General features: G+C 44.1%; 2 protein-coding genes across 7 annotated transcripts in view; one reads left to right on the top strand and one right to left on the bottom strand.

The window, feature by feature from the left end:
- Window positions 1-21,579, bottom strand: part of LOC121933510 (RNA binding protein fox-1 homolog 1-like) — a 576,905-nt gene that overhangs the window by 488,581 nt on the left and 66,745 nt on the right. The window lies entirely within an intron of this gene.
- SHANK1 (SH3 and multiple ankyrin repeat domains 1) overlaps window positions 1-21,579 on the top strand; it is a 111,824-nt gene that overhangs the window by 68,697 nt on the left and 21,548 nt on the right. For all 6 annotated transcript variants that reach the window (XR_006104529.1, XM_042473343.1, XM_042473341.1 and 3 more), the window contains exons 14-16: window positions 2,411-2,486; window positions 20,189-20,271; window positions 21,366-21,490. Coding sequence is in view for 5 of the 6 variants with exons in the window: in XM_042473343.1 (XP_042329277.1) it covers window positions 2,411-2,486; window positions 20,189-20,271; window positions 21,366-21,490 (284 nt within the window). In the remaining variant the exon portion in view is untranslated. The remainder of the gene's footprint in view (window positions 1-2,410; window positions 2,487-20,188; window positions 20,272-21,365; window positions 21,491-21,579) is intronic.

The raw sequence follows: 21,579 nt of genomic DNA, 5'->3' as shown, positions 1-21,579 counted from the left end.
TCTCAATACATTCAGTTCCTGTCTTTCTTCTACTGGAGATTATTTTGGTAGAGGGTTTGAATAGATGGTCCTTCCAGCCCCTTCCAGATGGAAGAATCTAGGATTTTATGATTCCCTGCCCTGCATTCTGTCATCATACCATCATGTTTGCCATGAAATGTTTTTGTGCACAAACAAATGTCACTAAAGATAGATGCAGTGATTTAAATTGGGTGTATTTCCTCAAGTTGCTGAATGCATTTCACTTCCAGCCTTTCTTGACATATATGTAGTTTCCTTTTCAATTACATGTACGCTTCTGTGTTTCACAAAAAAAGCCAACAACAAAAATCCAGAACATTTACTGTACTTGTCATATTCCTATACTCATGTGTACTATACACATACACAGTGAAGTTAACATCACTGAAACTTTTCTCCACATGATATATTTAAAACAACTACAGTAACTTACCTTGGGATGCTTTGAGATGAAGCTTTAATTGGCTAGTCACAGAATTTTACAGAATAGTTACTGAATTTTACAGGGGTGAGGCCCTTCATCTCCTGTACTTTCCCACTCTTTTTTCTTTGCATCCATGCATGCACATACACACATATCTACCCACACACACTAGGGAGGGAAAGGCAGGGATATCTATGCAGTGTGTTTGGACTGGCAAAACTAGGAGTCCTCCGTCTGGAAGCCCCCATGCACTGACTTCTAAAGCAGGTTGTGTTGGTAAACTGACCCAAACTGTTTCCCTTTTTCTTTAATGTAAGGTTATTGAACAGACTATTTTAAAAATTACACTGGCTTTCTTTTTGAGCACTGTATCATAATTACGGTTCAAAACTGACTTACCAGCAAAGAGGCCTTGAAGAGAAGCAGTCTACACATTACCACTTTGTGTTCAAGCAAGAACAAAGAGAGATTTGACCTTGGGTGATTTCAAAGAAGATTTGAACCCGCAGTCACCTTGTCTGAAACACAGATTTCTATAGGAGACTCCAGACAATGATGTTTTCCACCTGTAAACCCCCCCCTCATATTTTTTTGTTTTTGTTTTTACTCTTCTTCTGCCTCTTTTCTTTTAAAAGAATGTTAAGGAGAAGACAGAATTGCTACACAGTGAATTTTAATCTATAACACTAGGAGCCTTATCGCATGCATGACACCGTAGTACTTCTGTTCTCTTCCTGAGGGGGATGGTAGTAAAAGCGTGTCTTTTAAAGCACTGGAAAAATTCATTCAGCAAAAGGCACCAACAGTCTTCCTCAGAAGAGAATGGAGGTGCTACGATGGCATACGGAGAGGCACAGGAAAGCCGCTACTGTCCCGTGCCGTTTTAGCTTTCTTTTCTCATGTGATAAGGCTCTAGATGTCCTATGTCTGGAAACACCTCTATCCCCATACTGGATCAGATGATGTGGTTCAAAAGCAAAAAGGGTGCAATACCAAACAAGTAGAATTTGTCCTACAATATGTTTTTACACTTAACAGATCAAAATGAACCTCACACCTGCAAAGTGCAAAGTGGCAGCCTGTGCACTTGGAATTCCCATTGCCCAGTACAGATAAGAAGCAGTTCTCTTACTGAAAGAGGTGTAGGATGGCAGAAGGGGCTAAAGCACTGTTGCTGTTGTTGTTGTTGTTGTTGTTGTTGTTATCACCACCACTTTATAAATCAACCCATAAAAGCCTGAATTGGCTAGTGGAGGGTTGATAGCATCTTTTCATCCTCCTCCTAAAGTGAGCTATATCTCTACGGTAATTCCACAGCAGAACTTGGAAAAGATATATATTTTTAACTACAACCTTCAGAGTCCCTAACCCATCAATAGCTTGAAAAGAGAATCAAAAGTATTGCAAGTACATGCAATTTGTTCCCTTTTTTTTGGGGGGGGGGGAAGTAAAGTTGTAGCAAAGTTACATTTCAAAAGTAATGTGAAGAGTTTTTTTTGATGTCCTATGCAACTCTAATTTTTTAAAAGACTTTTAGAGACAATCTTTAGAGTAATGATAATGATTAACTATCAATCAGTGTCCGTGGTGCCTTACACAATGTACACTTGGAGTAATAGCAAATATAAAAGAAGCATCCCCCAAACATCAGAAAAACAAAAATAGAGACAAACTAGGGTCATGGCAGTGCTTTATTATAAAATAGGATAGGATAAATGGAACATATATAATTAGTTTTTTCTCCTTTTCCCTCTGCTTTGTGGCTGCCTCTTCTTCTTTTTCATAAAGACCTCTTCCTTTTCTGGAACAGGCAGACCTCATGGGCACTAAAACGTGTGCTGCCACTCAGTGGCTGCTAGAGGAAGTGGTAATAAGAATGGAAGGTCGTTCAATTGAAAAAAATATGATTGTGTGTACCAAAACCCCCATTCCTAATTCACACCCCATCTGCTTTTTCCTTCACAGAAAGCCGTAGTGACAAAGCCAAGCGACTCTTCAGGCACTATACAGTGGGTTCCTATGACAGCTTTGATGCTCCCAGGTGAGTGAATAATTCCCACAAATCTCTGTGATCTTGTGTGGGGCATCCTCATCTAGATATGAAACCAAGCAAAGGAGCATAATTGTATGTCGGTCTTAGCTTTTTAAAACCATGAAGGTCATAATTTCATCTGGTGAAGGTCATAATATCATCTGGTATACACACATCTTCGTGAGACGCTGTGGCGCAGCAGTTAAGATGGTGACTCTGACGATTGCAAGATCGGCAGGTTGGCAGTTGGAGGTCCAAGTGCTGCATGACAGAGTGAGCTCCTGTCACTAGTCCTAGTTCTGCCAACCTAGTAGTTTGAAAGCATGTAAAAGTGCAATTAGATACATAAGTACCACATCAGTGGGAAGGTTACGGTGTTCTGTGCAGTCATGCTGGCCACGTGATCACAGAGTTTCTTTGACAATGCTGGCTTTTCAGCTTAATAACGGAGATGATCACAGCCCCCTACAGTTGGGCATGACTTGACAACCTTGTCAAAGGGGAATACCCTTTATACACACATCCAGACACCACCATTTCCTGTATTTACTTTTTCAGTATCATTCATAAAAAGCTAAGTAGTCCTGCTAGACTGAATGGCAAGGCTTCTGGTCTTTCCAAGCAATATCACCAAACAGTCTCTTTGGGGCAAGCAAGAAGCAAAGAAATATATTAATTTAAAACTCAAGCAGAACTGATGTTGGGGCAGGTAATCCTCTTTGCTATTTGGAATGCACTAGGTATGAGAAAATGAGTACCGGATAATAAACTACCACTCATTATTAATTATCTAACAAAAAGTATGAAACCAGCTGTTTGTGTTACAGAAAGAGAGAATATCGCTGGGCTCAAGACACCTCAGTACATTTATGAAGGATGCCAAGTTATTTTTCTGTTCAGAGGGCACAGCAGAGTACCATATTTATGTTCAGCTTGTTTCTTTGTTTTGTTGTTATTAATATTTCTTCCTCTGTGGCCTCTGGAATACACACAGCTTAAAAGAGAATGTTGGAGGAGCTGATGTGTCTCAGCAAAATGATTTTTCCAGACAGCTTAGTGAGGCTGCTGTCCTGCCTACACTTACATGGAAGTAAGCCCTGTTGAACAAGGTGGCACTTAATTCCAAGTAAACATGCATAAGATTTTACTGAGGGAAGAATGTGCTTTGTTTGAAGACTCTAACCATTTTTAAAGAATACGATTCAAAGAGTAACTTTTCTTGTATTCCTTTATAGGATGTAGCTTGGCTCACTTGCCTGAATAATCTAGTGAGAGCTAGTCTATAGGCATCCCTCTTCGCTTTGGCTATCTGCCTTTGCCATTCAGGAGTCCGAATTATGCGACCATGGGGTAGGAAACAGGGAAAACATTAATATGTAGAACAAGAATTGACTGGGTGATTTCCTAATAGGTTCCAACTTGTTTGATTCTGTCAGGGATCTTGAAAGTATCAAAGACTTTTCCAGTTGCAGGTGTGACACACGGAGTAGTGGGAAAAGGGCTTGTACTGTACTAAAAAGATGAAGGGGAGACCAATGAAAAGGATGGACTGTGAAGACCTGAAGGAAAGATGGAGAAAAGGTGTTCTTTCAGGTGTTGTTGGACTCCAGCTCCCATGAACACTCACCATTGGCTATGCAGGCTAGAACTGATGGGAAGCGCAATCCAACAACATCTGGAAAGCGCATTTTTCCCAACCCAAGAGGTAGCCATGTTTGTCAGTTGTAGCCCAAACAACAGTGTGTTATGGCACCTTAAAGGCAGCCAGATTTATTATGGTATAAACTTTTGTGAGCTAGAATTTGCTTTGTTGAATGTAGGGGGATGAAGTGACTGTGATCAAGAGATTTCACAGAGAGAGAGGGAGAGAGAGAGAGAGAGAGAGAAGTCCTGTGCTTTGTTTTCTTTTATGTGTTCTACCTGGAAGCATTTTGGATTATGGTAACATGTGACTGTCTGTAAAAAAAGGGGGTGGGTGGGAATTTCCATATAAATTGTCAAAGCTAAACATGAAGAAAGGAAATGTTTTTAAAGCCAAGGTTGATAACATGAAATATATGAAGGTTGTCATCTGAAATTAAAAGGATGCTGCTAGCAGCAGCAATGGTGTGTTCTTTTAATCACTATGGCCTGTTACAGACTTGCCAAAATAAAGCTGCTTCGGGTCTCTTTGGAGGTATGCTATTTAAATGTTGCATGGGTCCTAAGAGTCTGGAGGTCGCACCAAAGCCACACTCCATTCCTAAGCACCGGAGTGCAGCTTTTGGTGCAGCTTCCGGATTCCTAGGATGCATGCATCATTTAAATAGCATACCTCCAAAGAGACCCGAAGCAGCTTTATTTTGGCAGTCTGTAACAGGCCTGAGTTACTAAATTACATTAGAGAAGAATTCCTTATGTATAAACATGTGACTGCTAAGAATCTCATAGCAATATACAAAGCTCTTTTTCTCTGCAAATGTTTTGTTTAAGAGACCTGTAAGGTAGATCAACCTACTCATGGCTGAGTAGGGATTTGAACTAGGGATTCCTTGGGCTTGATCTGGCACTGCTGATCAAGTTGTTCCCTCCCCGGTTTCTTCCAGATATGTTGGGTGGTTATGTAGGCTGGGGATGATGAGAATTATATTCCAGCAAATCTGGAGGGCACCAGCTGGGGGAAGCTGCTCTAACCACTACACTGCATTGGCTTCATAGTGGTTTGCTTAAAGGTCAAACTAAACATAATGGCAAAAATATCTTGTGTTTAAATTTAAATATACCACAGTCACATAGAAAGTTAGTAGAAAGAGGGTCTGATATAAGGAGACAAAGGGGCATGTGGCCCTCCTCCCATGGCTTATCTGCCTTCAGGCTATCTTCCCAATGATTTTTTTTTTGTCAGATAATGCAACAAAGTGATGGTAGAAGGATTCTGTAGTCTTTACCAAATAGCTCATTTTGTGCTTTAAAGCGCTATTACTCCACTTTCTATATGGTCACTGGAGATAATGGGTTAAAAACATATCTCTCCCCATATAACATCTAGTTCTGGTTTAACTGCTATATTGGCCAAGTTTGGTGGTAAAAATCAAAGCAGCCTTCCCCATATCTGCTGCACCCCAGATCTTTTGGACTGCAATCTCATCATTTCTGCCTATTTTTCCATGTCCAGAACAGCTGGAGGGCTGCAGGTTGAGGAAGGCCTAAACAAAAGCAGCTTGTCCTGGTTCTGCGTCTGATATATTCAGAATTCAATGACCAGAAAGTTCAGCTTCATTAGACATCAGAGGAAGAGACATCCTGGATCAGACCAAAGGCCTATTTCGCCCAACAGTCCAGTATAGATTGTGCAGCTATTGGCCTGGAAAACCAACCTGTTTCACCCCTAAAAGTTCCCAAAGCCTGTGGAGAAAAAACTACCTTTCCATCTTAGTTCACTTTGTGGAGAGTGTAGCAAAATAATATCTTTATTTCTGTTTCCTACATGTGGAGGAGGGAACCAATTTTTCAGTTCCCTTGTTAGACTAATTATGGTGGCACCGACTGCTTCCAGATCTAGTTACATGAATCATTTACACAGCACTCACAATGTACAAAGTGCTTTATTATTTTAGTTTGGCAAACAGCTTGATAAAAAGAGTACAGAAAGTCCAACCTGCCCGGGACTATCCAGTAAACTGAGATTAGAGTGTAGGCCACTCAAGTCTACATTCAACAAGACCTGTGTTCAGATGTGCTCTTGTTCTACAGTTCACTGTAACTCTTCCTCCCTTGCTCTGTCATAGTCACACCTATAACTGTTAGATCACCTCAAAAATCTTGGACTGCTGTTTTCCTTTCATAGAGATCCATTTAAGCCCCTCCCTTGTCTGAGGTACTCTGGAAATGAGATGATCTGGGGAATTACTCCCAGTCAGAGTAGCAATGCAGTACTCGAGCCTAAGCTTGTGGGGTCAGAGTACAGAGCCTTTATTATTAGGACAGACAGTGACATTATCTGCCACCTGTCTCTGACTCTCCTGTTCCCTCTGAGTGTAGCTGCAATCTGTACAGTCACTGGGAGGAGGCAAATGGATTTTCCCAGCAACAATTCATTGCCACAAGCCAGGCCTGTTGTATCCACAATGTATTGTAATGACTTGGACTTGAATAGACAATTAAGTCCCATTTGTTTTGCAGGAGATATGCTTCTGGTGGAGCTGAATCTCTGTAGCTGTTTGTATTCTTGGACTTTCTTTGGTGGACTGCCATGAAGAGTGCCTATACTTCAAATTTACCACTAAACAATAAAACTTACCTAGGCAGAACAATGGTTTAACTCGAGTCTAATCTGTGCTGTAGAATTAATGCAGTTTGACACTACTTTAACTGCCATGGCTCCTTGCTATGGAATTCTGGAATTTGTAGTTTTCTGTGGAAGCAAAGCTCTCGAAGGCTAAATATCTCACAAAGCTACACATCCCAGAACTCCATAGCATTGAGCCATGGCAGTTAAAGCAGTGTCATGCTGCATTATTTCTGTAGTGCAGAACAGACCTAAGTATGAGGTAATTCATATATTCATCATGTTTCTAATCCAGGTTCTGTTTTGTGCCAGTTTTCTACTTGCAATGCAGTGTGTATATGGGAGCACTCAAAAACATATTTCCTTGTATCACAGAAGTGATACAAATACTTTGACTTTTCCATGATGTCACTTGTGGAGACCAGGTATGAGCAAGACTGACCTAAATAACATTTGAAATTCTCTAAGAAAAAAAGAAGACATTAAAGTCCACCATTAGGCAGAGTCAGACAACTGCTTCAGGAAAGAATGATGGTGGGCAGCATTAATAGTCCTCTGACTGGTTCTTCTGCACCTCCTTGGCCTTTCCCTCCCACTTTCCCCCACTATCAGCCTCCCGCCATCAGTTGTGCTGGAGGGCTCTATCTCTTTGCTAGTGTTGAAGGAAAGTTCAACTAGCAATTGGGTTGGCTCTTGCATCTGGCAGCAAGATGTTTTAGGCTGGCCCCACGCATTGTGGGAAATTTAATGCCAGAGTGGCAAAGTGCACTCCATGGGCATGCTGCTCCCCAGAACCATTTTTGTGACCCCAGACCTCTCAGAGGCCCATGTTTCGAGTTCCCCCCAATCCCCCAGGGGTCAAGACAAAACTGCCCAAGTGGTTCCCCCCCCTCCTGAAATGTGCCCAAATGCCCTCTGGGATCCAGGTCCAAAATATGTCCCCATGTCTCCTAGAAAGCATTTGGGGTATTTTTCTGGGAGCGAAAGTGGTGCAGAGAATGGCCCTCTAAGGCCTTCTGGAGGACTAATGGGACCTAGTCTTCCACAGTTGCCCATCCATGGCCTAGTGGCACACCATCAGGTAAATACAGAGAGAGGCCCACAGAGATTCCTGTGCCTAAGACTGCAGAGTTATTGTTGTTGTTAAATGCCTTGAAGTTAGCTTCAACTTATGGCAGCCTTATGAGAGACTTCCAGATCTCTCATCAGCAGCTGAGCTTAGGTCTTGCAGACTCAGGGCCACAGCTTGATTGAATCTGTTCATCTATAATGTGTTCTTTCTTTTTTCCTACTACCTTCTACTTTACTGAGCATTATTGGCTTTTCTAGTGAGTCACGTCTTTTTATGATATGGCCAAAGTATGACAGACTCATTTAGTTATCTTGGCTTCTGGGGGTGTTCAAGCTTGATTTGCTCTAGGACCCTTTCATTTGTCTTTTTAGCAGTCCAGATTATCTGCAGAACTTTTCTCAGCACCACATCTCAGACAAGTTGATTTTCTTCACTGTCCAGCTTTCACAACCATACATAGAAAAGGGAATTATGTTGGTGATATATCATTAAACTTTAGTGTTTAATGATATATCTTTACACATCAAGAAGGAACTGAAGGAACTACACTTGTCTACTTCCTTCATAGCTGCCCTTCCAAGTCCTAGTCTTCTGATTTCTTGACTGCAGTCTCCATTCTGATTAATGACTGAGCCAAGGTATGAAAAATCTTTTAACTATTTCAATGTTTTCATTGTTTATTCAAGGACAAACATGCATTTTAAACCCTAAAGTAAGGAGAGAGAAAGGGAATTTTAAATGATAGGTGAGGAAAATAATTTTTTTAAATTAGCATACTTGCTAATTAGCTTACTTGCTGTTCACCGCTATGATCTTTGGAATAGCGGTATATAAATAAAACAAATTATTATTAATTATTATAAATACATTTTATTAATTGAGAATATAGACAATACAACACAAACATGAACTGAACCTAAACTGACATAAATCACAAAATATTAAAGGAAAATATTAAAGATCCTCCTTCCTTCCCATAAGTTGCCATCACTTATTTGATCTGAACTGTGTCTTCTGAGGGTTATTGGGCCACAGTTATAAGCTTTATTATGTAATGTGTAGTTTGTCCCTTACTATCACTGAGGCACCTTTCCCTAGTAAATTTATTTAATCCTTTTTTGTCTAAAATCTGCTCCATCAACTCTGCTACCAGGGCATATTATGGAAGACAAGCTTCTTTGTCCTCTCATGCCTGATGACTTCTTACCCTCTTTCACCTTCTCTTGGTTCCACAAAGGACTCTAGCGGAAGAAGAGAGAAAGAGAGAGAGAGCAGCTGCCAAACTGATGAACCTTGCAGTTTCCATCTCCCTTTTACCCTGGGCAGGGTTTACAGCTGTGGAAAGGGGGAATGAAAGCATTGCTCCCCAAACAAGAATTCTGCCTCTCAAAATACATTTTTTCTGCACTCTCCAAAACTCTAGCATTGTGGAGAGTGAAGCTTTGAAAATCCCTCATACCTAGAATTTGCTGTGTTCTCATTCCCTTGGCAGCTTTGCTGCCTCTTGCCTTTGGATGCTCTGCTGAAATTTTAAGTTACTGCAATGATAGAAATTTGAGGACTGAAGGAAAAATTATTTGAAGGGGCAGTGCCCTCATTTTGCCCTCCCCCCAGTAGCTGTACTTCCACATCAGAGCCAGGCAAAGAAAGTAGATCTGGATCCATTTGCACATCTCTAGGTGATAGAGTGACAAGGATTTTTAATTTCCAATTGTTTTAATAATAGCAGGAACAGAATGCCTTTCCTTTCTTCCCTCCCAAATTATACTGGTGAAGTGAAGAACTCTTGGTTAATTAGAAGTGGGGTTTTTTTATGTGGAAAGATTTTGAGCTTCTAGTTCAGTTCTGGTACTCAGCATAGATTCCTCAGCTAAGGATTCTGTCTTCCTAAGTATCTGTCTTTTGCATCAGGCTGTTCTGGGTAGATTCTGAGTCCTGCTAAAAAGAAAGGTCAGGCCCATGAGTCTGATAACTGCCTGTCCATGATGTTGACTCATATCCCCTACCTCTTTCTGAAGCCCTGTATTTCTTTTCCCATCTCTTTAGTGAAATGTGCCAATTCGAATGCATGTTCCACAGTTGCCTGTAAATTTCCCCCACTCCCCTACTATAAGTTTATACTTTCCAAGAACCAGCACTATTGTCCTCTTTTGTGACCCACATGCCACATGCCTTGGATGTTTCCAGAACTTGCTCCCTTCCTCTGCTCTCCCCTTGGCTCCTGGTAGTGACCCCAATTCAAATACACAGGCCACCAGAGTTCAACTTGGATTCCTATTCCTCACCACCCCTCCACCACTACCATCGCCCTCCCCGTCGCCCTGAATCCTTTCATTTGGTTCTTCTTCCCCAGCGGACCTAGTTATTCCACGCCCGTGTCTCTCAGATGCTCTGATTTGCACTGCACTGCATTCCATGCTGCCGGCAAACGTCCTTGAGCCTAGCAAGAGAAGGCAGTGCATTTCAGGCCGGGCTATTATTGAATCTAGAAACAGGGCCTCTAGGTTGAGCTGCTGTGGGGTCTGCATGCCCATGTGCAAGTGCACCCCCTCTTACTTCCCACCACGGGGCTGGCACAATTCCTGCTTAGGATTCTCCCCTCCAAGTGGCTGGAGAGGCCCAGAACTTCTCGGGACAATGACCTTTGCCCCCAGGCAGACAGTGAAGATGGGACATACTGGGGCACCGCCAGCCACATGAACCAGTTGAGCAGCACCATGGGGTCAGATGGATCTGGGTGAGTGGGGCAAGTTTGAGACCCATGGGGCAGTGGTGGGGGAGGGATGGGAGTGCTTTGGAAAGTGGTGGAGGGGAGGAGATGGAACAGTAGGGTATTATAATGCACTTGTTCTTTTACCAAGATTGACCCCTTTAACTTTGGCTGTGTCCCAACCAAAGTTGCTTCTGTGAGGTGAAGATAACTTGGGGAGGGGGGTGACTTCCTTATAGTGAGGTTCCCTGAACTGAGAAAAATAAGTTTTTTAAGAAATGCAAGTCTGAAGTGTGAGTGTGAATGAAGAAAAAACATGGACTGATGTGTGCTTTGGAGAGCTTCTGCGTGTTATTTGCACATTGTTACTTCGCCACGGTGCATGCAAGGTTACTGAGCATAGTGTGCATTTGTGGGAGAGAAGGAATGAGGGTTTAATAAATACATTGTGTTATGTATGATTTTTCCAGCCAAGGGGAAAAAAAGTTTAGTACTGGAAGAGTTGCTCCTAATGTTATATTAAGAGATAGGTGTTAATTTCCTCTAGAAAGATTCTTACTGACTCATGAATTTGTGAGAGCAAACATGTACTTTGAATGTTTCAGAAGAAAAACATCCTATCTGTGTGTGTCAGAAAGAAAGAGAGAGCAGTGCATATGTAAGAAAAAGAATGATGGAAGGAGGGAGAGAGAGAGAGGGAGATTCATAAAGAAAAAATGTGAAGAAGGAGAAGGGTTAAACACCTTCCCAACACTGCTTCTCTGTTTATAATACTGCTTGCTAAAGCTGCTTTTCTTTTGTATTTTTAAATAAAACACTTCTAAGGCTTCATTGTCTAACATACAAGTTGTGTGTGCATGTGTACACCTGGAGATAACTATGGATTATTCAGACATTATTGACCTTCTAAAGGTGATTGTTACATACATGTATGTATGTATGCCGCTTGTCAACTTCAGTTGATCCCGTTTATTTCATAGAGCTTTCTTAGGCAAGGAATAGTCAGAGGTGGTATTGCCAATTCATTCAGATAATATGTAATCTTATAGTAGTGTTACACACCAACAAAGTAATAATGTCTTCTTCTAGAACAACCTTTGTGTTGTATTTTTCCAAAAGGAATTATAGAAGTCTGGAGAGGTATCCTAATTTATCTGCTGTACAGCTGATAAAGGAAATTTCAGAGGAATTGAGGATGGGTGGGGGGAGAAAAGGTTTGTTTCCAATTAGGACCAGGACCTAGGAGGAACTGCCTGACAGTAAGGGCTGTTCGACAGTGGAACACACTCCCTCAGAGTTTGATGGAGGCTCCTTCTTTAGAGGTCTTTAAGCAGAGGCTCGATGGCCATCCGTCGGGTATGCTTTGACTGAGATTTCCTGCATGGCAGGGGGTTGGACTGGATGGCCCTTGTGGTCCCTTCCAACTCCACGATTCTATGATTTCAACCCATTGCCTTAAATTCTAACCTTGTTTAGTGACACTTTTCTGGTCCCCTTGTCAAGCAGTCCTTGTATTCCAGAGGAATGCACACCCATATACAAAGAAACCTATCCTTTCTCTTGCTTCACTGTCTCCTGTTCTCTGGAACCTGCAAAGCAGCAACTGTGTTATCACAGCTTGCAAGTAACAAGGCACAACCTTGTATTGTCCCACCCCTTAGCCATCTGTGGTCTTTTTTAAAAAGAAAACTTTGGCAGAAGTATGTGCTTGGGGGAAATTCTTTCACACGCAGAGAAATTCTTCCAGGCGCTGGTTTACAAGCTTGCCTGCCTTTGTGTATGGGTCAGAGTGATAATAGCATGTCTGTATATGGATGCTAGTAATGTATGGCCATTTGAGTGTGAGTACCCTGAACAAGGTTCACATATTTCATGCATGGATGGGAAAGGGGAGGCTGTTCCGCAGCTGAAAGGATGGGGCAGGGAAGACTAGAGAATGGCTGCGAGTAACCTTACCAGAAAGGGTGATTTATTGCCCTCATTAAAGGCAGTGCAATATACTCCCATCAGTTGCCACAGAACTGTAGCTCAGAGCCACAACCTTACAGGCCGTTTATTTGAAAATAAATCTCACTCACTGAAACTGTATTGACTTGTAATGCAGAACATTAGGGCTCTTGTGTCAAAAGTGCTGTGCTCCCTTTATTGGGAAGCAAGCCCCAAGAGAGACTCATGAGGGCATATTCCTGAACCGTTTTGCCATGATGCTTGTAGTAAGCACATGCTTATTCGGGATGTGATGGGCGGGTGTAAGTGTTCCTAGGACCTAGGTCAATGATAAGCAGCTGCCAAACTTACTGAAAACCAAGGAGTCCTTTTTTCCCTTTGGTTTGCCCTTGTTCCACAGGGCAATCCTGGGGAATTCTGGGAATAGTGATCCAAATGATTACATTTTCAATGTGCACTTGTTGCCTCCTATTTCTATTGGCCTCAGCCAGTATGGCCAGGGATGATGGGAATTGTAACCCATCAACATCTGGAGGACCAAAGGTCCCTCTACTAAGGCACTGAACAATAGTCCTCTGATTCCAAAGGCAATTTGACTTTTTTTTAGCTTGCTTCTTTTATAGGAAGCTCCATATGACCTTAGTCTAAAAAAAAATCCCCACGCATGGAATGAAGAAACTTATTGCCACCTCACACATGAATGCCATAGTAGACAAAAGATCTCATGTGTAGAAGGGAGGAGCTGTTTCCCATGGCATGGAACTGCCTCTTTGGGACTCTTTGGGAGTTTCTACACCTTGGATTGGGACCCCTTTGGTCCCATGGGAAGGTAGGTGTGCTTGTTACAAACATAAAGATCACCCACCCCTGGAATCTGAGGTTCCACTAAACTCTTGCGACCAAGTGGCCCTTGGCAGATAAGACTCACTCCCCATGAAGTTGCCGGCTCCTTTTTTCAAAGCTTCCTGTCCCCACATACCTAAAGAAAGTACTTTTTTATTATTATTTTGCTGATGCTTTTTCCATTTAGGGTTGCCTGGGGAAATGAATCTTCTGCGTGGGGCTTTTATTCCTGCTTTTAGTTTTATTGTATTGTGTTGTTGTTTCCTGTTTTTAACTGTATCTGTGTGCATTCGTTGCACTTTTGTAAGCCGCCCTGATCTCTTTGGAAGGGCGGGATAAAAATAAAGATTTTATTTATTATTTTTATTTATTAAGATGATGATCATGATATTTACTTATATATCCCACCTTTATCCCAATATAGGGACTCTGCCTGGGCCTTTGTGTGTGTGTGTTAGAGAGAAGAAAAGAAAGAGGAAGGAAGGAAGGAACTGAATCTTCTGCATTAAGATGATGATGATGATGATGATATTTGTTGTTGTTGTTGTTATTTTATTATTATTATTTCTAGCTCGCCTCTCCCTACGGATCGAGGCGGGTTACAAACTTCTATCCCCCCCTTTCTCCCAAGGCGGCGGGAACGTTTGTTTTGCCTGGGCCTTTTGTGTATGTGTGAGGAAGAGAGAGTTAGGAAGGCAGGCAGGCAGGCGAGGACCCAGTCGGTCCTGTCTTTCATCAGTAGCCCTCTCCTTTCCAACACCACAGAGATGCTCAAAAGGAGCCCTCCAACTTGGGCTCTCTCTCATTCCGGCTGCGAGAGAGAGAGCAAGGGAGAGGTGGCTCTGGGCGCCCGGCGTCGGCGGCTGCTCCCTGCTGCGGGGCGCGCTCTGCACATGCTCAGAGGCGGCCTGCCCTCTCCAGGGCCCATCGGCTGGCCATCCCTCCTCCCTTGCCCGCTGCTGCTCGGGCTCCCTCCTGCAGTGCCGCCGCGCCATCTCTGCGCGGAAGGGGTTAAAGGAAGCGGGTGCCGCCGGATGGTCGGCGTGCGCTCTCCCGCTCGCTCCGGCGGCGGCGGCGGCGGCGTTGCTGGACTCTTCTTGGGCTGCTAAGGCTGAGCAAGGCAGGCCGGCCTCCCTCCCCGTTGCTCTCCATCCTCCTCCTCCATCCTTCCTCCCATGATGTGAGCCTGCTGCCTCCTTCGTTGCCTGCCTACCTTCCCGCCTGGCTTTCTCCTCCATCCCACCGCGCGGTCCCTAGGATGTGGCTGGGCCCCAACGAGGAGGCAGCGGCCGCTGGGAACCCGGGATCGTCGTTGTCGGAAGAGGAGGAGGAGGAGGAAGAAGAAGAAGCAGAGGAGCCATGGCCCGCTATGACAGCGGCAGCAATGGCAGGAGTCCGCACCATCCCAGCCCGCAGCAGCAGCAGCAGCAGCCGGCCTTGTCCTCCAGCTGGCCGGCCTTGGGGCCCCGGCGCCGAAGCGTCTGGTACATCTACAGGTAGGAGGCGAGGAGGAGGAGGAAGGAAGGAGACCCAGGCAGCCATACAGAGCGACATCCACGCACATCGCGGCCCAGTGGCGTCGCTTCCCCCCATTCATTCATTCATTCATTCATCTTTCGCCTCCCCTCCGCAGCAGCAGCAGCCCATTCAAGCCCGCCTCCCAGCCATTCATGCAGCCATTCAAGGCAGGGATGGGGGGGGGCACTTCCATGCATCCACACTGGAGAGATAACCCGCTTTGACTCTTGTCTGGCTCAAGGCTATGGCATTCTGGGAGTTGGAATTTGTTGTGGGGCCCAGAGCGGAGCAGAGCTCCGCTCTGGGCCCCACAACAAACTCCAACTCCCAGAATGCCATTGCCTTGAGCCAAACAAGAGTCAAAGCAGAGCCGGGTTATCTCTCCAAATAGGAATGCAGCCTTACCCCTTCCAACCTCATCCCATCTGTGCATCCATCCGACCATTCAGCCTGCGGAGGGGTGGAAGGAGGAAAGGAGGTTGATGGAGAGAGAGAGAGAATGAGAAACGATTGCTGGCCTTGGACAGTGTTTGCCAAAAATAAAAGGGGGGGGGAGTGGGATTGGGTCCGGGAGCGCGCGCGTCCTCGTCCCCGCGTGCGCCGGCGCGGTTGAGCAAACGAACATGCCTCTCCTGGAAAGGTGTGTGTGTGTGTGTGTGTCTGTTGTGAGAGGTATGCGGGCTTGGATGCGTCAGGGAGGGCTTGGGTGTGTGGATATGTGTGTGTGTGCCTGCACAGAGGCATCTGCATCCTCGTTGGGGAGTGTGTGTGTGGCTTGTGTGTGTGTGTATGCTCTGGGTGTCTTGTGTGATGTGTGTGGCTTGTGTGTGTATGCCTCTATGAGGCTGCTTTGGGGGCATCTGCTTTAGGAAGGCTGGGCAGAGCGCGCGCGTGGGAACGGTTAGCATGGCTGGGCAGGCCATGCATGTTAAAAAGACTCCCCTGGTTGGTTTTGGGTGGCTGGGTGGAGATGGTGGTGAAAGGCGAGGATGCTGAGGGATCTGGCTTTTTGTGGGTCTCCCTGGTGGAATGGCTTCCTTGGCATGGATGTGGGGTCCATGAAGGCTGAGGGAGAGAAGCGTGTGCTGCCCATGCTGGGGGTGTGAGGCTGGGCTTGGGCATGCACAGGCACCATCCACTGCAGACAGCTTCACTATTGATTAATGAGGCTGCCTGAGCAGCGGCAGGGTGCTCTGAAATGACTATGGATGGTCAGGAATTACAGGCAGGGAATGCACTGTGTATATGTCTTCAGGGGGGAAGGGTTTGTACATCATGCCCATCTGTGGGATATGGTGTGTTCTGCCCACCACAGCATCAGCAAGGCTTTGGAGCCCACAGTGTGCTAAATCCGGGATGTGGACTAAACGCGATTGAGTACAGAACTATCCATACACACATTTCTGGCATGTGTGTGTATGCGGGAAGCGTTGCTGTTTCTGTGCGTCTTGCATGTCTTTTGGCTCATGTGTCTTCATTCTGTGCAGCTGGTGGGATGGGCATTTGAAACGTGTGTACCGTTGGCATACATTTGCAGTCATTACTGACCTTACAGTAGGTGATACATAAGGTTTGTGCATGTGTTGAGTACGTTTTAAATGTCCTTCTCCCCACCCCCATGCCTGGGCCTTCTGTATCCTTGTAGAAGCATGTGTCATTGCCTATAGAGGGGGTGTAAGCCCAGACACAAATGCACATGTTCAAGTGCACACCTATAACATGTATGTGCTTGTTGTACGTATGATTCTGTTATGTTGGTTGCAAGTGAGCCTGTACTGGCTTGGGAATATTGCAGCATGACATATATGCTTTTGTGCGCCCACGTTTAAAGTGCGTGCAGGTTTTCCTTTCTGTACATTAGCCTATCCCTACATATATTGTATAATGCAGAATAAGGCATTCACTTTTATTTTTTAATTAGAAGATTGAAATCCAAATCCCTTTACACTTACACTGCAGTGCTGAAAACTACAGCTCTGTGAGGCTGGCTGAATTGTGTCATGGGTTAGGTGCATACGGTTAGGAATCAAGGGTGATGTTTCCAAGGCTTTGCTTAACTATGTGCTTATGTAGGGAACTCTGTAAATGGCTTCCTCAGAAAGGGAATGCTAGTTCATCAATTGCATCTTGCTGGTTTAGGATGCTGGGCCTATGTGCTCCGAATACAGATGAACGGTAGGAGTTTCTTTCTGAAACAGTGCTGTTGGCTTACTTGCAAGAATATATACATGGCCGGCTCCCATCATGATCATGCCTTATGCTAAACCATCTTTAGATCAAGGGTGTGAGTGTGAAAGCAAGCGGTGACCCTCTGAATGCTTTTAGATTTTCATCATCCCAGTTTATGTAGCAAGGGTTGGAGTAATGGGAGTTGTAGCCAGTCAACACCTCCATATCTGCTAAAAGATGGTTCCCCATGCATGCTAAAAGATAGGAGTATGCAACGCAACACTCTCCATTCTTGGTTTTTTGCACTGGTTGGTTACATGAAGATCACCAAAACGCCCCCCGTTAGTTCTAACCTAGAACTACTATAAATTGTTGTTGCCTTCTCTTTTGACGGAAAGGTCAGCTTTGAACATGATAAGGATGCGTTATATTTCAGTTGTAACCAACAGCTATCCAAAGTTTCTTTAACCTAAGGAGACTTGTGGGGTGAGAAATGGAAGGAGATTGACTTTATAGCATTCTTTTGCTTGTGCTGCTTTCAGTTTAGAAATATTTGGGCTGCTGTATTGGATGGGGAGTGAATTCATGTGAGGGGAAATGCTTTTCAGGAATTCTGTGGGTATACACAGAAGTCTTCAGTTGTGAGCATTGTGAACTATGCTCTTATGCAAGGCAGTGTAGATATTCCTGTGTAACAGTAATTCACATGTGCTCTGTGTCTTGGGAAATCACCTTTTGTTGACTACAAGAATTGCTGCCTTTGTATGGCAGTATTACACATTTGTTTACTTTCTGTGTTGTCTTTGTGTACTTTCTGTGTTGTCTTCATGTGTTCCTCCACTGTTCAAAAAAGTATTCAAAGACATTTCTCTCATATATCGCTAACTGTGTATGTACTGTCTAAGAGCCAGTGTGATATAGTGGTTTAAGCAGTGGACTATTTGGAGACCAGGTTTTAAATCTCCATTTGACCATAGAAACCCACTGGGTGACCTTGGACAAGTCTCATTCTCTCAGCCTCAGAGAAGGGCAAAGACAAACCCCCTCTGAACAAATCTTGGCAAGAAAACCTAGTGATAGGGCCACCTTAGGATTGCCAGAGGTCAGAAATAACTTGAATGTACTGTTTTGTCCTTTCCAAATTATGTGCCAGTTCCTGGGCTTACATGGTGCTCTCAAAGTATTTTTGGCTGCAGATTCACATAAACATTGTGACTGGTGGGCTGAACAACCAGCAAACCAAATGCAGGCTGTGGTCAGCCACATATTTTTGTGTGGACTCTAGATATATGATAATAGCCTTGTTTTTGCAAGCCCTGGCAATGGGTACAGAACACGACATGTGTAACATAACTGGGAGATGGGATTCATGCACCATTTCTGGAAAACAACATCAGGGCAACTTTGGGGAAATGGTTAAGGATTAAATTTCTAGGGTTGGTCAGACCTGTAACATGTATCTGCTGTCTTCTTCTACGAATGCCTTTGATGAGTAGGGTTGCTAGGTGTCGCTTGTTTGAGGACTGGAAAACATGACCCTTTTGGACTGACAGGTATCCCTTATTATAAAGTGTGCACCTATTTGAGGGTTTGAAAGCTTTTCCTGTTGTACAAACTGATTGAGGAGCCAAAAAATCCTGTACTTTGGGCTTTCAGAACTTCATAATGACAGAAGTATGTGCATTGTGTCATTTATGAATGAAGACAAGATGTTAATTTTACAGAGAAATAAATGGCTAAGTTAACTGAAATCAATACCTTCATTTGGTATTTAAGCATAAAAGCAAACTTAATGGCTGCTTCCTGATTGTCAACCCTGCATGTCATGAATTTCAATTGTCCCTTATTGCTGTTTGAACATCTGATAACACTGTTGGGGATGAGGGCATGTTAGGTCAGTTCATCCCAGATTGCACAGTGAAACCTGCAAAATACTTTTATCCTATATAGTGAACTTCACTTTATGCAGTTCTTACAAAACTTTCATTTGCAGTCACCATGGGCAGCAGGCACTGCATTTGCAGTTTGGGAGGATGTACTGTAAAATGATGGCTGTTCTTGCAGTGCCAGGGGTCTGTGCAAGGTTTGCTGCTCTTTGTAGCTGGAGTAAGTGACTGCTTGTGCTTCTTATTTTGTGGCACTATTTCTGCAGTATGCAGGGTAAGATGATACAAAACACAGTGTATTTGGTATTGACAGAACTGTTCTGTATTTGTAGGAGGCCCTGTATTTGCATATGCAATTATTTCTGTAGTCCATTTGTGTTTGGGTCAGTGCTGTTTGTTCTGTATAACCCATAATGTTTTGGTGCAGCTTCAAGTGAACATACACAATATAGTCTATGTTATAGAACTGTTGCCTGGCACAGTAAGCTCTATTTCGTCTACCCTGCTTGTAGCAAATGCTATGCAGTAGTCGCTGCACTTGGTGAATATGCCTGTGCAGTGTTTTCTGTATTGGCCATTCTTTTTTCCCCATGAGTGAGATTTGCAGTGGTAAGAGCCCTCTACACTGGGGCTGTGTGTACACTGGAGATCTATGTACAGTGAGAAGTTTGTGCTCTGGTCTTTATCTAAGCTGTAGATAGAGAACATTGTCCAGTCCATCCCAAGCGGGCAGTGTATTTTTACCTTGTGGACAGACCTCTGTGTTTGCAGTAAAAGGATGCTGCTTTCCTCTGCTTGCCATAGAGCTCATTGCAGTGTGTTCTAGATCTCCAGTGCCTCTGCTGTGTGTAGCAGGGAGAGGTTTGTATTTGCATGTGTAGTGTTAGAGAGACTTGTACAGCAGGACTCTGTGCACTCTTCCAAATTTTGCCTCAAGGTTTCCCTTTGCCAATCCTTCTGCATGCTCTTTCAGAAGCTTGACAACCATGTTGGCCCTTTCCAGTAGGTTTTCTGGTTTCTGGTAGAAGGTGCTCTGCTTGCAACAGGAGAGCATTGTACCAACAGGGAAGGGAGAAAAAGAGAAGAGGTTTAGAGCCAACAAGTTGTGCAGACCTGGCGCACCATGGATGCCCTGCATGAATGATGCTATCTTGGCAGCATGAGGAATGTGGGGGCAGTGTAATATGCTGTAGTTATTCTCTGTGCATTGGGAAAGAGAAAAAGAGAAAGCCTGAATTGGGAATTCTCTTTGAAATCTACTGTCTCTTAACCTATCTTTATTGTCTTTTCCCTTTTTAGTGACTACATCATAAAGGAGAAGACTGTGCTGCTGCAGAAGAAGGACAACGAAGGCTTTGGCTTTGTGCTAAGAGGGGCTAAGGGTGAGAAGGGGAGTGTTACCCTTGACTAGGGCCTCTAGGGGCTGGCTGTTAAAGAAGCCTAGGTCTCCACTTGCTCACCTCCACTGCTTTTTTCTACTCTAAAGTCCATGTTGGCAAATACTCGAAATAAGATGTTGGGGATTGGTTAACCCGTGGTAACCGTCCTTACATTAGGATGGCTAGGGGAAGAGTTGATACAGGGAATCAAGAGTCTAAGTGGGAACACTGCCATCTCTTCTTTGTCAGAAGTGTGGAAATAGCAGGAAAATAGCAATAAAGGGTAACAAGTTACACCCAAGTGAAGAATTTAGCCTTCAAAGATGGAAGATGTAATAGCCAGGCTCTGAATCTTTGGCTTCCATTACACTTGAGCACCAGGATATATGGCACTCAAAGGAAGATTGAGACTCAAATTCACCTCCAAGATGTGCCCTGACATAGAGGCCTGCCTCCTAATCACATAGATGAATGAAAGCTGGGTGTCTGGGACAGCCCTACTGTTACATACAGGGAATTGACTGCTTCACCCAGTGGTACTGAGAGATTTGGGTGGGTATTTCATGAATGTGCTAGCTGTTCTTCTCTTCTGGAAGACAAGGGTCTCTATGCCACACAGTCTGCCCTAGACTTCCTAAGCTGTCTGCTGCCCTCAGAAGTGGTGGAGGAAGCAAACCCTTTACTAGTCTTGATGAAAGGTTCTGCTGCCAGTCCAGTCATCTTATGCTTTTAAGCTGGACTCTATGTGTATGAAATCTTCTCTGTTTCCTAAGGCAGCAAACAAGTTTGGGCAGCCCTATCAACTGTGATTTCTTACCAATGCATGGGAAGATTTGGCACCATGCTCAAAGACTCTGACTTTTGTGAACGCTTCCCAAGTTCTGTTGTCACTTCTTGACTTTGAAGAAAAGATAGGGGACATGAAGCAAATCTTTGTAAGCTTTCTGAGAGAGTAAAATGCTATAGAAATGCCAACCAAGGCCAGGATCCCATGTTTTGTCATGCTGCCACCACTTTAATCCCCCACCCCACCCCTTTGCAGTCTGGCAGGTGCTTAGCTCCCAGGGGCATCACTTAATACATCTTTCTGTTTACAGCGCAGACCCCAATTGAGGAGTTCACACCCACCCCTGCTTTCCCCGCTCTGCAGTACTTGGAGTCAGTGGATGAAGGAGGAGTGGCCTGGCGTGCTGGTCTCCGCATGGGGGATTTCCTAATTGAGGTAATGGTTTTCACTGTCATCATCGTCACCATCATCATCTTTTTAGTATTATTGTTTTATTTATTTATTTCCTACTTTTTTCTCAATAC

This window comes from Sceloporus undulatus, chromosome 6 (genome assembly GCF_019175285.1).
Source record: "Sceloporus undulatus isolate JIND9_A2432 ecotype Alabama chromosome 6, SceUnd_v1.1, whole genome shotgun sequence".
NCBI classification, from domain to species: domain Eukaryota; kingdom Metazoa; phylum Chordata; class Lepidosauria; order Squamata; family Phrynosomatidae; genus Sceloporus; species Sceloporus undulatus.
This window is presented reverse-complemented; position numbering and strand designations above follow the sequence as displayed.